Below are 16,152 nucleotides of genomic sequence, written 5' to 3'. Positions count from 1 at the left end.
AGATTTCTTTCTTTCCACGAGGGGAATATATTATATACTATATTATAGTATATATTATATACTATATTATAGTATATAAAATCATGAGGGGCATAGCAAACGTGAATGGTCCCAGTTTTTCCCGTGGTAGGGGGTCTAAAACTAGATGGCTTTAATGCGAAAAAGGGACATGATGTGCACACACACGATGCCAGGTATGAACAAGCTGCCAGAGGAAGTGGTAAAGGCAAGTACAATACAACGATTGAGAGAGATTTAGACAAGTACCTGAAGAGGATATTGGTCAAATGCAGGCAAATGAGACGAGCTCAGATAAACAATGGCATGGATGCGATGGTTTTACATGGGGGCAACACAATAAGCCTCACAAGTTAGACATGGTTGTGAAAGTGGTAAGGTATACAAGCATAGAATCATTAAAATTGAATGATGCGTGCATGTATAAATGTGTGTATAAACTGGTATGCATACTATTATTTGATTTGCCCTACCAAAAGGTGTCAAACTGAAATCAGAATTCAGAACTGAAAAAATAAAATAGTACTAGATATTGGTACATCTCATCGAGGCTACCACATGCATTTTGGGGTAGACAAAAAATGCTGGAGAAACTCAGCGGGTGAGGCAGCATCTATGAAGAGAAGGAATAAGCGACGTTTCGGGTCGAGACCCTTCATCAGTCTGAAGAAGGGTCTCGACCCAAAATGTCGCCTATTCCTTCTCTCCAGATGCTGCCTCACCCGCTGAGTTTCTCCAGCATTTTTTGTCTACCTTCGATTTTTCCAGCATCTGCGGTTCTTTCTTAAACCTGCGTTTTGGGAGTTCTTTTACAGAAACTATATATATGTTTGACATTATGTTCAGCACAGACATTGTGAGTTAACGGGCCAGTTCCTGTGCTGTTCTAAGTTCTAAACAATACAAATATCTCTCACACATGCCCACCATTTCCTCACCCACCTGCATTTGGGGTCTTTATTTTAAAAACAATGACCAATTAGCGTACCAAGGATACAATTCTCCTCATTTTCTTTGAATTTCCACCACCAAAGAGATTCCACCACCAGACACATCTTCACCACATCCACCCCCCCCCCCCCCCCTCCCCCCCACCACCACTCCTTCCCTTTCATCGTTTAGCAAGGACAATTCCCTTTGCGACTTCCTTGCCCACTCTTCAGTTCCCGGCAACCATCCCCTTTCTCACAATAGAAGCATTGCAATCTCAGCAATGCAACACTTGTCCTATCATCTCTTCCATTTCCACCATGCAGACAGTCTTTTCAGATGAATCAGCAATTCAATTGCAATTTTTCCAAACTAGTGTACTGCATTCTGGCTTCACAATGTGGTCTCCTTTATACTGGAGAAATCCAATGCAGATTGGGTGACCGCTTTGTGGAACACTGTTCAGTCCGCAGAACAAACCCTGAGTTACCTGCTGGCTGCCACTTTAACTCCTCCTCTGACACCCACTCTGACCTATGGCACCCCCTCCCCATCTCCCCATCTCCCCTCCCCTGTCTCCCCTTCCCCCACCCCCGGCACTGTTTCAACAAGGCCCAACACTGGCTTAAGGAACAGCAATTCATCTTCCATTTTAGCACATTGCAATCTTTTCTGGATTCAAGATGGAATTCTATAATTTGACAGCTTATTTGTGGTATGTTTTCATCCTTTTTTTCTTCTGGGACTGTATGGCATGTCAAGCCTGATCTGCTGGGCATGTCTTTCTGCTCTGCTTTTCATAACCCTTACTTTATTTTTCTATGTTCTTGTGTCTATGTTCTTACTCTCTAAATCCCCCTGTGCATTTAACCTCATTTATAGCTTATCTCCACAGGGTCACCCTGGTTTTGTCCGAACAAAGACATCCTCTCTCCTCCACCGTCCCTGCAGCTTAACAAGCTTCCCAGTTCTAACAAAGAGTCTTCAACCTAAAACGCAAGCTCTGTTTCTCTTGCCACAGATGTGGTCTGATCTGATTAGCATTTCTCACAGTTTCAGGACAGTCATGGCAAATGATAGGAATGGTTCTCAAGTTGAAATCCTGCAGTGTCTTCCATAATGTTTGGGAGAAAGCCATCATTTATTTATTTGCCTCTGTACTCCATAATTTGAGATTTGTAATAGAAAAAAAAAATCACATGTCAGAAGGCCATTTTTATACATTTTGGTTTCACCATGTAGAAATTACAGCTGTGTTTATACATAGTCCCCCCCATTTCAGGGCATCATAATGTTTGGGACACATGGCTTCACAGGTGTTTGTAATTGCTCAGGCGTGTTTAATTGCCTCCTTCATGCATCTATAAGAGAGCTCTCAGCACCTAGTCTTTCTTCCAGTCTTTCCATCTCCTTTGGAACCTTTTATTGCTGTTTATCAACACGAGGACCAAAGTTGTGCCAATGAGTCAAATAAGCCATTATGAGACCGAGAAACAAGAAATTGGAGTTGGAGACATCAGCCAAACCTTAGGCTTAACAAAATCAACTGTTTGGAACATCATTAAGAAGGAAGAGCACTGGTGTGCTTACTAATCGCAAAGGGACTGACAGGCCAAGGAAGACCTCCACAGCTGATGACACAAGGATTCTCTCTATAATAAAGAAAAAAACCCAAACACCTGTCCGACAGATCAGAAACACTCTTCAGGAGTCAGGTGTGGATTTGCCAATGACCGCTGTTCGCAGAAGACATCATGAACAGAAATACAGAGGCTACACTGCAAGATGCAAACCACTGGTTAGTCGCAAAAATAGGATGGCCGGGTTACAGTTTGCCAAGAAGTACTTAATAGAGCAACCACAGTTCTGGAAAAAGGTCTTGTGGACAGATGAGATGAAGATTAACATATCAGAGTGATGGCAAGGGCAAAGTATGGAGGAGAGAGGAACTGCACAAGATCCAAAGCATACCACCTCATCTGTGAAACACGGTGGTGGAGGTGTTATGGCCTGGGCATGTATGGCTGCTGAAGGTACTGGCTCACTTATCTTCATTGATGATACAACTGCTGATGGTGGTAGCATAATGAATTCTGAAGTGTATAGACACATCTTATCCGCTCATGTTCAAACAGATGCCTCAAAACTCATTGGCCGGTGGTTCATTCTACAACAAGACAATGATCCCAAACATACTGTTAAAGCAACAAAATCGTTTTTCATAGCTAAAACATGGTCAAATCTTGAGTGGCCAAGTTAATCACCCGATCTGAACCCGATTGAGCATGCCTTTTATGTGAAGAGAAAACTGAAGGGGACTAGCCCCCAAAACAAGCATAAGCTAAAGATCGCTGCAATACAGGCCTGGCAGAGCATCACCAGAGAAGACACCCAACAACTGGTGATGTCCATGAATCGTAGACTTCATGCAGTCATTGCATGTAAAAGATATGCAACAAAATACATATTTGACTACTAAATGACTACTTTCATTTACATGACATTCTATTACAAATCTCAAATTGTGGAGTAGAGGCAAATAAATAAATGATGGGTCTTTGACCCAAACATTATGAGGCCACTGTAAGTTGGGGAAGGATCATTTTGATGGCATCAGACAGAAACTTATTACAAGAGATGATTGGTAGAGGTAATTAGCAGGCAATGGGATGTCAGGCAAGTGTGAGGCTCATAAATGTGAGAATGAAAGAGTTCAGGCCAGCTTGTTCCCTTTAGACTGAAGGGCAAGACTGGCAAGATTAGGCAACTTTGGTTGACGAGGAATATTAAGGGTCTGGACAAGAAAAATAAGGTGCAGTTTGTCATGCATGGGCAGCTAGCAGGGCCGGCCTTAGGAGGTGCGGTGCCCAATTGGGAACAATTTTGGTGAGCCCCAGGTTCCCAGCCAAGGTCTGTAGAATCATAGAAATACAAATAAAGTCTATTATAGACTTTATATCTCTATGGTAAAATGGAAAGTAATCAAAATGTGCCCTTAAAAAGTGCCTGCGAGTTAAAGGACATCTAAATCACTAAAAGTAAGATCTTGACCAATTACTGTTTTTCTGTTTCATGATATTTGAAAAAAACACTGCCACTCACGGCTGTGATTTTTCGCCATCTTACTCAGAGTCCCTCTCCGCTGCGCAGGACAAGAGGATTTTTCCCATCGATGAAAAATAAAAGAGTTATTAATGTTTTTAAAATGTTGACATTCTCTCTGCTGCCCTTGCTGGTGGGAGGGGGGAGGGACTATAAAATCCAGAAGTGTTGTGCCTCAGTCAGTCTCTGCAAGTTGGGGGAAGTGAGAGGGTCACGTCTCTCAGTCTGAGCTGTGAATAACACTGAACACATGTCTACTCAACCGTGAGTGCCCTTAATGTGGTTTTAAAATGAAAATAGACAATAGACAATAGACAATAGGTGTAGGAGTAGGCCATTTGGCCCTTCGAGCCAGCACCGCCATTCAATGTGATCATGGCTGATCATCCCCAATCAGTACCCCGGTCCTGCCTTCTCCCCATATACCCTGACTGCTATTTTTAAGAGCCCTATCTAGCTCTCTCTTGAAAGCATCCAGAGAACCTGCCTCCACCGCCCTCTGAGGCAGAGAATTCCACAGACTCACCACTCTCTGTGAGAAAAAGTGTTTCCTCGTCTCCGTTCTAAATGGCTTACTCCTTATTCTTAAACTGTGGCCCCAGGTTCTGGACTCCCCCAACATCTGGAACATGTTTCCTGCCTCTGGGGTTTCCAAGCCCTTGACAATCTTATATGTTTCAATGAGATTCCCTCTCATCCTTCTTAACTCCAGAGTGTACAAGCCCAGCTGCTCCATTCTCTCAGCATACGACAGTCCCGCCATCCCGGGAATTAACCTTGTAAACCTACGCTGCACTCCCTCAATAGCAAGAATGTCCTTCCTCAAATTATGGGACCAAAACTGCACACAATACTCCAGGTGTGGTCTCATTCGGGCGCTGTACAACTGCAGAAAGACCTCTTTGCTCCTATATTCGATTCTTCTTGTTATAAAGGCCAACATGCCATTCGTTTTCTTCACTGCCTGCTGTACCTGCATGCTTACTTTCATGCCCCCCCCCCCTGGCCACCAATATTGGAATTGGCGGAGAGGTAGAACATTGCGTTGGTGGACCAGCCCTCCCGTGTGAACATGGATCCCACTTTGTCTAATTTTAATATAAAATTGCATACATGTAAGCCTCCAAGTTACAAACAATGCCTAGATCACCTCTGAAAAGTACATAGTTACAATACCACTTGTTTTAGTGACTGTGAAATGAAAAAAAATTTAATTAACTAGATCCTGGCAAACCAATAACCATTGGCGACAAACCAGTCCAGGCATTAAATTTTGGGCTTCAGCCCCATCCTACCCTTTGGGTTTCTACCCCATCTTAACTTAGTTGTGTGTGTGTGTGTGTGTGTGTGTGTGTGTGTGTATGTTAGTTGTCTGTGCGTTATGTGCGTGTGTGTGTGGGAGGGAAGGGAGGGAGGGAGAGGAAGGAGAGAAGGGAGTGAGGGAAGTAGAGAAAGAAGGGAGGGAGGGAAGGAGAGAAAGAAGGGAGGGAGGGAAGGAGAGAAGGGAAGAGAGAGGAAGGAGAGAAAGAAGGGAGGGAGGGAAGGAGAGAAGGGAGGGATGGAGAGAAGGGAGGGATGGAGAGAAGGGAGGGAGGGAAGGAGAGAAGGGAGGGAGGGAAGAAGAGAAGGGAAGGAGAGAAGGGAGGGAGAGGGCCGGCGGCGGGAGCGGATGCTGGGGTCCGGGCGAACGCGTGTGAGCCGAGGCCGAGGTTTGTAAACGTTGCTCCAACCCCCAGCCCGGCCCTCCCTGTGTTGTTCACCCCGTCTCCCCGGGGAGAGAGAGGGGTGGAGCCGGGGCTGTGTGCGTGAAGCACAGCGACTGGAGGGGCGGGAGCGCTGCCCCGGGACCGTGAGGGACCTCCCCCTCTTCTCCATTCACCCTCACAACCCCCTCCCCATCCAATAATAATAAATAATAATACATTTTATTTAATGGGCGCCTTTCAGACATCTCAAGGACACCTAACATAGTAATCGGAATAACATATAATCGGAATATAACAAGTAATAAAGACGTCACAGAGACACAAATTAAAAACAGAATTCAATCCAAAAACAGAAAATCAAAAACACAGTGCGGAGCCCTTTCTTCCCCCTCCAACCACCTACTCTCTCTCCACCCCTCTTTCCCCCCACCACCTGGGGTAGATCTACCCGAGCCGAGAGTAGATTACTCCAAAGATCCTAGAGCGGAGCTTTGGATTGCTCTACCGCCCCCCTCCCCCCCAAGGAATGGCAGATGGAAGGTATGCGTGCCTTTTTGAGGACGAGGGGATATCATATTATAATTGTACAAAACATCGATTAGACCGCATTGAGCATTGTGTGCAGCCTATTGGTAAGGATTAGGAGTAATGTGCTTAAGAAAGAGGAGAAATGGAAAAGATTCACAAGGATGTTGCTTGGATTGGAGGGCTTGTGTTCTAATGAGAGATGGGGTAGGCTGGTACCGTTTTCCCTGGACAAAGGAGGCTGAGGGGTGACCTTATAGAATTAGCTTATAAAATTATGAGAGCCATACATTAGGTGTTTAATCCGTCTTTTCCCACGATAGCTGAAAATAAAACTTAGGAGACAAAGGTCTAAGTTGAGAGGGGACAGATTTTAAGGGGACCCAAGGGATTTAAAGGGGGCACAATGCGGACATTTTTGAACAGAATGGTATATGGAATGCATTGCCAGAAGTGATAGTAAAAGCATGTATAATTACAATGTTTAAAAATAATTTGGACAGTTACATGGATAGCATAGCTTTCAGGGTATTAGCCAAATGCATGTAAATGGGATTTGTTCAGAACGGCATCTTAGATGCCATGGACAAGTTGGCTTGAAGGGTCTATTTCACTGCTTGATAACTCTATGAATGGATGAATCCAACTTATCATGCAGTCTTTGGAAAGCAAGATAAAACTTGGGTCCCCAGGGAAAATCTATGCAATCACAGGGAGAACATGCACACTCAACATGCACAAAATAGCAAAGATCAGGTTACTGGTGCTGTGAGGCAGCAGCACTGCCTGTTGCATAACTTGCCGATAATAATGTCAGTGAATGTAAAGGAAAATAATCATTGTGAAAGTCCTCGACGGTCACGTTCCAATCGGTAAAATGTTTCTCCCAGAGTCACAATGAGGATCAAGATGCAAACTGACAATGATAGTCATCATCTGACACATCCAAGAACTGTGCAGGAAGCAACATCAGATTGTGGGGGATTGTTCTCAATTTTAGCTGTAGCCAAAATTTCATTATCTTCTTCGAACTGCTCCATGATGATATGCAAGCTCTAATCCTCACAAATGGATGTACCATAGATTCAGTGCAAACAGTAACCAAATTAACGCTGTACCGTTGCAGCAGCTATCCTCCTGCAATCCTGCACCTCAGCTCCATAACCTCCACTCTGGAGTGGAGCCAACCTACAAGATAAGCAGGAATGCATGAACAGACAGGGGTTAGGGAAAGGAAAAACCTGGAAACTATAGGCCAGTGAGTCTTACATCAGTAGTTGGAACATTACTGGAGAGTATTGAGAGATAAGATATACATGCATTTAGGGCAAGGGCTGATTAGGGACAGTCAGCATGGTTTTGTACATGAGAGGTCAGGTCTCACAAATGTGATTGGCTTTTTAGAGTCAATGTGACCAAATAGGTTAATGAGAGCAGAGCTGTAAACATTGTATGCATGGATTTCAAAAAGGCATTGACAAGATTCCGCATGATAGGTTGCTCTGGAAGGTTAGGTTCCATGGGATCCAAGGAAAGCTGGTTGGCCATAGAACAAAACTGACTTTGTGGTTGGAAGCAGAGGGTGTTTGTGGAAGATTGTTTTTTAGACTGGAGACCTATGACTAGTGGTGTGCCTCAGGATCTGGTACTGGGACCATTGCTGCTTGTTATCTATATCAATGATTTGAATGAGAATGTACTAGACATGATTAATAAGTTTGCAGATGACATGATAGTGGGTGATATTATAGATATCGAGTGTGGCAGCCTCGCCAGCAGCTGTCCGTCCTCTCACCCTTTCTTGTTATTTTTAGTAAGTCATAAAGTATGTTTTAAGGGTTTCTTAGTCCTTTTTATGTGGGGAGTGGGGTGCAATTGGGGGAACCGTTTCTCAGTCACTACCTGGACAGAGATGCGTCCTTTCTCCGAGCCGCATCTTCCCCCCCCCCCCCACCTCGCAGCCTTTCCTGCCAGAGACCGGCCAGAGCTTCAGCAGCGGCGCAGCGCTGAACTCCATCGCGGAGCGGTGCGATGCCTTACTGGGGATCGCCGTGTTGGACCTGCTGACTTGAACACCATGGAGCAGTGGTTTGCGGATCTTCTAGCCGCGGGCGGCGCTGACTTTAACATCGCGGAGTCCTGGGATCTTCTGCCGAGGGTCGCCAGTGTTGAATCTCTGCCCAGCTCGGTCTGTGGACTTTGGGAGCCGCGGCCTCCAGTAGGAAGTGGCCGATTCGGAAACACCAAGCCGCTGAGCGTGTTCTTCCGTTCCAACGCCGGAGCTCCATCATCCCGGCGAGAGAGCCTGAACATCGGGCGGCGATGTTCATGTTCAACGTCCGTAGCGGCGACTGCGGAAGACTAAAAGGCCCCGACCACCGGTGAATAAAGAGGAAGATGACTGAACTTTATTGCCTTCCCTCACAGTGTGAAACGTTGATTCTGCTGTGTGGAGATGTTCATGTTAAATTCTATCATGTGTTGTGGTCTTTTTATTCGTATGGCTGCATGGTAACTCAAATCTCACTGTACCAATTGGTGCATGTGACAATAAATGTAACTTGAACTTGAATGTCGAAGATTGAAGCAGGATCTTGATCGGTTGGGCAGTTGGGCTCAGGAACGGTTGGAGTTCAATACAGAGAAGTGCGAGGTGTTGTATTTTGGGATGTCTAACCAGAGCTGGATCTACTCAGTGAATGGCAAGGCTCTGGGGAGTGCTATAGAGCAGAGGGATGTAAGAGTGCAGATACATAGTTCCTTGAAAGATAGATAGGGTGGTCAACGTGGCTTTCGACACATTGCCCTTCCTCAGTTAGAGTATTGAATATAAAAGTTGGGAGGTCATGTTACAGGTATTCAGGACATTGGTGAGGCCACATTTGGAGTATTGTGGTCAGATCTGGTCACCCTGTTAAGGGAAAGCTGTTGTCAAGCTGGAACACGTTCAGAGAAGATTTACAAGGATGTTGCCGGGACTCGAGGGCCTGAGCTATAGACAGAGGTTGAGAAGGCTCGGACATTATTCCTTGAAGCACAGGAGGATGAGGGGTGATCTTATAGAGGTGTATAAGATCATGAGAGATAGGGCAAATGCTCAAAGTCTTTTACCCAGAGTAGGGGAATCAAGAACCTGAGGATATAGGTTTAAGGTGAGGGGGGGGGGGGGGGGGGGGAGGATTTAATAGTAACCTGAGGAGCAACTTTTTTTACACAAAGGGTGGTAGGTATATCGAATAGGCTGCCAGAGAAGGTAGTTGAGGCAGGTACTATCACAATGTTTAAGAATCTTTTGGATAGGTGCATGGATACGAAAGGTTTGGAGAGATATGGGGCAAACACAAGCAGGTGCGATTAGTATAGATGGGACAAGTTGGTCGGTATGTTCAAGGTGGGCCGAAGGGCCTGTTTCCATGCTGTATGTCTCGATGGTGCTTTCACTGGTATTGGACCAGGATGCTACAATTTTCCCCCAAGATCACTGTTTTCAAACCACTTATAGCTATATAGCAGGTAAACAAACCCTTTGGCCCAACGTGTGTTTGTCCGAGTCTAAGTGGTGTGATGCTGCTGCAAGCAAGTTTTTTCATTGTATCTGTACATCACCGAACAATATGTTCAATTTGACGACTACTTATAACTCAAACCATTGGCGATGCTGAGCGCCCTTCGCAGACAACGCTTGCTTTGGACAGACTCAATGGAGGGGAGCGAGGAACCGGTGATGCGTTGGGCAATTTTCACCACCCTCTGCAGTGCTTTCCGGTCGGAGACAGAGCAGTTGCCATACCATACTGTGATACAGTTGGTAAGGATGCTCTCGATGGTGCAGCGGTAGAAGTTCACCAGAATCTGAGGAGACAGATGGACCTTCTTTAGTCTCCTCAGGAAGAAGAGACGCTGGTGAGCCTTCTTGACCAGAGTTGAGGTATTGTGGGTCCAGGAGAGGTCATCGGAGATGTTGAACCCCAGGAACCTGAAGCTGGAAACATGTTCCACCTCCGTCCCGTTAATGTGGATGGGGGTGTGCGTGCCGCCCCTAGACTTTCTGAAGTTTACAATGAGCTCCTTGGTCTTCTTGGAGTTACGGGCCAGGTTGTTGTCAGCGCACTATGCTGCTAGGAGCTGGACCTCCTCCCTATAGGCCAACACATCGTTGTTGCTGATGAGGCCAATCACCGTTGTATCATCTGCATACTTGATGATGGTGTTAGTACCATGTACAGGTGTGCAGTCGTAGGTAAAGAGGGAGTAGAGGAGGGGGCTCAGCACACAGCCCTGTGGAACGCCGGTGTTCAGGGTGAGGGTTGAAGTGGTGTGCTTGGCTAACCTAACAGACAGGGGTCTGTTGGTTAGAAAGTCCAGTATCCAGTTGCAGAGGGAGGGGTCGATGCCCAGGTCACCGAGTTTGGTGATCAGTTTAGAGGGTATAATGGTGTTGAATGCTGAGCTGTAATCGATGAACAGCATTCTTACGTAAGTGTATCTGTTGTCGAGGTGGGAGAGGGCGGAGTGAAATGCTGTTGAGATGGCATCCTCCGTACTCCTGTTCTTGCGGTAGGCAAACTGATAGGGATCCAATGTGGGGGGTAGACAGCCTTTGAGATGTGCCAGGACCAGCCTCTCAAAGCACTTGGTGATGATGGGAGTAAGTGCAACTGGACGGAAGTCGTTGAGGCTTGCCGCAGTGGCATGATGGAGGTGGTTTTAAGGCACGTGGGGACAAATGCTTGGGCAAGTGACAGGTTGAAGATGTCAGTCCAGACGTCTGTCAGCTGCGCAGCACAGGCCCTGAGGACGCGCCCGGGGATGCCGTCAGGGTCAGCAGCCTTACGTGCATTAATCCTACTCAGTGCCACGTACACGTCGTAGGGGGTGAGTGTGAGGGGCTGGTGATCGGCAGGGAGCACAGCCTTGATGGCCATCTCTAGATTGTCCCTGTCAAAGCGACCATAGAAGTGGCGTGTGAGTACTACAGTACCCTTACCGTCCCATCGGAGCTGGGCAGGAAAGCCCCTTGGATCACCACTCCGGAGGGCAGGAGACGGAGCAAGCGCCGGGAAAGGAAGCAGAAACGTGGAAGGCGAGCGGGGGTGCAGGACAGGCTACGGAGGGCACCACAAAGACCATCGCTCCCAAGCGTCTTTCTGGCGAATGTCCGGTCACTCACCAACAAGATGGATGAGGTAAGGCTCTGGATCAACACCCAGCGATCCCTGGAAGACTGCTGTGTGCTGATCTTCACAGAGACCTGGCTCAGCGCGCTGGTTCCCGATGGGGCTGTGGACCTGACCAACCGGTCACTACATCGTGCTGATAGAACAAAGGACTCCGGTAAGAGCAAGGGTGGTGGGCTCTGCATCTACATCAACAATGACTGGTGCACCAACCACACTGCAATAGAAAGCTACTGTTCCCCAGACCTGGAATACCTACTGCTTAAATGTAGACCGTTTTACCTGCCTCGGGAGGTTACTGTGGTTATCATCATGGCCATATACATCCCACCACAGGCTAATGCTAACCTAGCACTAGCACAGCTGCACTCGGCCATCAGTAAGCAGCAGGATGCTCACCCCGACGGTGCCTTCATTGTTGCAGGGGACTTTAACCAGGTCGACCTACGTGCCACACTCCGCAAATTCCACCAGCATGTGCAGTGCCCTACCAGGGGCTCAAACACGTTGGATAAAGTGTACACCAACATCAAGGACGCATACAGAGCTCTCCTCTGCCCATCCCTGGAACAATCCGATCACCTCTCACTGTTTCTACTGCCTGCATACAGACCCCTCATCCGCAAGACCAAACCTGCAATAAGGACGGTCAAAATATGGCCCGAGGACGCAACCCTACAACTCCAGGACTGCTTTGATCGCACCGACTGGGACCTGTTTGCACAACAGGCTACCAGTGGCACAGAGGTAGACTTGGAGGAGTACACATCCACTGTGCTCTCCTACATCAACTGCTGTGTGGAGACTGTCACAGTGGACAAGCAAATAAAGATGTTCCCAAACCGGAAACCCTGGATGAACAAGGAGGTTCAGGATCTACTAAGGGCACGCAACAATGCCTTTAAATCCAGGGACACTTCTGCTTACAGTGCGGCCAGGGCGAACCTGAACAGAGGCATAAAAAAGGCCAAAGTCATCCACAGGCAAAGGGTGGAAGACCACTTCAATACCGCGGACACCAGAAGCATGTGGCAGGGTGTCAGGGACATCACTGACTACAAGAGCAGCCCCGCCTGCCCCCACGGTGATATCACACTGGCCAACGAACTAAACACCTTCTTTGCCCGGTTCGATACTGGCAACACCACCAGGTGTGAATAACCCCGGCCATAGCGGAGGGACAGGCCTTAACACTGAGCACTCAGGAGGTACAGTGCGCTCTGCGTAGGATCAATCCACGCAAGGCTGCAGGCCCGGATGGTGTACAGGGAAGAGTATTAAAGGACTGTGCTGGACAGCTGGCGGAGGTATTCACGAGAATCTTCAATCTCTCTCTATCTCTGGCAACGGTCCCCAAGTGCCTGAAAACAGCCACCATAGTGCCGGTGCCGAAAAAGTCCAAAATCACCAACCTCAACGACTACCGGCCGGTTGCCCTGACTCCAATCCCCATGAAGTGCTTCGAAAGGCTGGTCCTCTCCCATATTAAATCCAGCATCCCTGCCTCACTGGACTCCCATCAATTTGCATACAGGGCAAATAGATCGACAGAGGATGCCATCTCTCTGGCCCTTCACACTGTCCTGACTCACCTGGACAGACAGGGCACGTATGTGAGGATGCTCTTCATTGACTATAGCTCTGCATTCAATACGGTCATCCCCACCAAGCTCACCACCAAACTCCACCAGCTAGGCCTCAGCTCACCGATATGCGCTTGGATCCTGAACTTTCTCACGGAGCGACCGCAGGCAGTGAGACTGGGCCCGCACCTGTCCTCCACCATCACCCTGAGCACCGGCACACCACAGGGTTGTGTACTAAGCCCCATGCTCTACTCCCTCTTCACTCACGACTGTGTCCCTGCATTCGACACCAACACCATCGTGAAGTTTGCAGACGACACAACAGTGATTGGGCTGATCACCAACGGTGATGAAACAAAATACAGAGCGGAGGTGCAGAACCTGGCGGACTGGTGCGCCAATAACAACTTGGCACTAAACACCTCCAAGACCAAGGAGCTGATCATTGACTTCAGGAGGTCCATTTCTGGAGAATACGACCCAATCTCCATTTATGGGGAAAGTGTGGAGAGAGTGTCCAGCTTTAAGTTTCTGGGCACTCACATTTCAGAAGACCTCACATGGTCCACAAACACCGCCGCGCTGGTCAAGAAGGCACAGCAACGACTGTTCTTCCTGAGGACATTAAAAAAGACTGGTCTGCCCCAACAGCTGCTGACAACGTTCTACCGCTGCACCACAGAGAGCATACTAACGTATGGCATCTCTGTGTGGTATCTCAGCTGCACGGAGGCGGAGAGGAGAGCTCTTCAGCGCGTCGTCAACAGAGCGCAGAGGATCATCGGGACAGAGCTACCAGCCTTGGAGGGCATCTACCACACGCGGTGCCTCAGGAAGGCCCTCAGCATCCATAAGGACTCATCACACCCCTGCCACGGTCTGTTTCAACTACTTCCCTCCGGCAGACGTTACAAGGCCTTCTACGCCCGAACCTCCAGACTCAGGAACAGTTTCATCCCAAGAGCTATAGCGGCTCTGAACCGGCCAGTCTCCCTCAGATGGTCACGTCAATCAATTCAGCTTGTTTATTTATGTATTGTATTTATTTACCTTTCTTGGACATCAGTGGAGCTGCACACTAAATCTCGTTGCACTGACGTGCAATGACAATAAAAGATATATTATATTATTATTATTAAGCTCCTCAAGGAAGGAGGCGTTGCTGGATGCGGGGGTGGTGTTGGTGGGTCTATAGTCCGTGATGGCCTGAATGCCTTGCCACATGCGTCGGGGGTTGGAGTTGTTGTTGAAGTGCTCCTCAATCCTTAGCTTATGGCAGTGCTTGGTCTTCTTGATGCCTCTCTTCAGGTTAGCCCTGGATGAACTGTAGGCTCGGGCATCGCCTGACCTGAAAGCGGTGTCCCGTGCTTTCAGCAGTAGCCTGACCTTTCTTCACCACCATGTCCACCTGTGCTTCCAGTATCAAGGAATTATTTAGTTACACCACTCAGTCTTTCTGTTCTACAACACTCTACAGGGCCCTCCCACTAATTGCATAAATCCTACCCTGATTTATCTTACCAAAATGTACCATTTCTTTGTCCTCTTGATTTGTCAGAAATCAGGCTCAGATCTCACTGTTAAAAATGTATTTCAATCTTCTATTCCCCCGCCAAAGAAACTAACCACATGTTCTCACCTTCTCCACTCACTTAACTATTCTTTTCCAGATGCTTTGCATTATCTTCACAGCTCACTTTCCCATCTTGTTTTACATCATTCGCAACATGATTGCAGTACCATTAATATAAATTGTGAATAGCTGAAGGCCCAAGTATATACAAAATTATCTGTAAATTATGTGTTGGTGAGACAAAAACAACTCGTAAGATATTCTCCATGACCGATTACATCCAAAAAAACAAACAGCATCCCGCAAAACAAGACACAATTCTGCAACTCATATTATTTGTAATGAATCAAATTTACTTTCAAATATCTTTGGATATTTTTTCCCAAATTAGCATTCCAGAAACCTCAAGCAATAGATTTATTTTCCGTAGTTCACGTGTAGTTTCAGCTGCCACATTGCCTGCAAGGCAACAGCATACACTGAATTAGTTGTAAAGAGCTTATGGGCATCCTGAGATCGCTAAACAAGTACAATACAATGATTTTCATTCTTATCACTGCCAGTGGATGGACAATATAAGGAGATATAAGAAAATTAGGCAGAAACTTTCTCTTTCTAAAGGAGATTGAGGGTGTGTAATTGTGCTTTGGATAAACTGTTATCATCAACGTAAACTAAAAGTTTTGTAAACAGTCTCAGAATAGAAATTTACCAAGAGCGGTTACACTTTTGTGTACAGTGAAATTACTCAAAGCAGGTGTACAATATCTGTAGAGCGTGACAGGTACATGGCATTAAATTGCAACCTAGAGCAAGTCAGGCATCGATCATACCTGCAAAAGCAGTGTTCACAGATGGATCCTCTGGCTTTCTTGGAGGGAATGCAAGCATAAGGAGAAGCGGAATAGAGGAGGTGCCCGGGGGCGAGAGTTGTGGTCGCCCTCAGTCCTTCTCCCCGATGCCCACAGCTGCCCCTCTGCAAGTAGCGCGCCATCCTGTCTCGCGGCAGCAGGTTTGGAATCCGGAGACAGCCACGAGCGGAACGTCATCGCGCTCCTACCCTCGCCCCGCCCCCCCGCGTGTGTGTCAGACGGTCACGTGGAAGCTCCTCTATCACGTGATGAAGAGGCGCTGTCCTCAGATCATTAGGAATAGGAGTAGAATTAGGCCATTCGGCCCAAAGATCATAGAGCAGAGCCCTTGATGTTTGATCTTTGATTCGGCCCATCACGTCTACTCCGCCATTCAATCACGGCTGTTCTCTCTCTCCCTCCTAACCCCATTCCCCAGCCTTCTCCCCATAACCTCTGACACCTGTACTAATACTTGTATTCTGTCCATTCTGACAAACCTATTGAGTTGCTCACACACTATCCCCTCTACAAATAGTTATTTAAGGAATGGAAACGTGCAGGGCAAGTGATTTTTTAAAAGAGTGGTGGAGGCTTGGAACGCTTTGCCAGGGGTGATGGTGGAGAGATACGATAATGGTGTTTAAAAGGCTTTTAGATGGGAAGAAAGTTGTGAGTGTGTGG

The 16,152-nt window shown here is 47.2% G+C and overlaps 1 protein-coding gene across 1 annotated transcript in view; it reads right to left on the bottom strand.

Annotated features, from left to right (window-relative positions):
* The window catches only part of smyd3 (SET and MYND domain containing 3), a 775,824-nt gene extending 760,159 nt beyond the window's left edge, over positions 1–15,665 (bottom strand). Inside the window, exon 1 of the mRNA XM_033025885.1 lies at positions 15,451–15,665. Within this exon, the coding sequence (XP_032881776.1) occupies positions 15,451–15,611 (161 nt within the window). The 5' untranslated portion in view covers positions 15,612–15,665. The remainder of the gene's footprint in view (positions 1–15,450) is intronic.
* Between the last annotated feature and the right edge of the window lie 487 nt (positions 15,666–16,152).

The sequence above is a fragment of the Amblyraja radiata genome, chromosome 8 (assembly GCF_010909765.2).
Source record: "Amblyraja radiata isolate CabotCenter1 chromosome 8, sAmbRad1.1.pri, whole genome shotgun sequence".
NCBI lineage: Eukaryota > Metazoa > Chordata > Chondrichthyes > Rajiformes > Rajidae > Amblyraja > Amblyraja radiata.
This window is presented reverse-complemented; position numbering and strand designations above follow the sequence as displayed.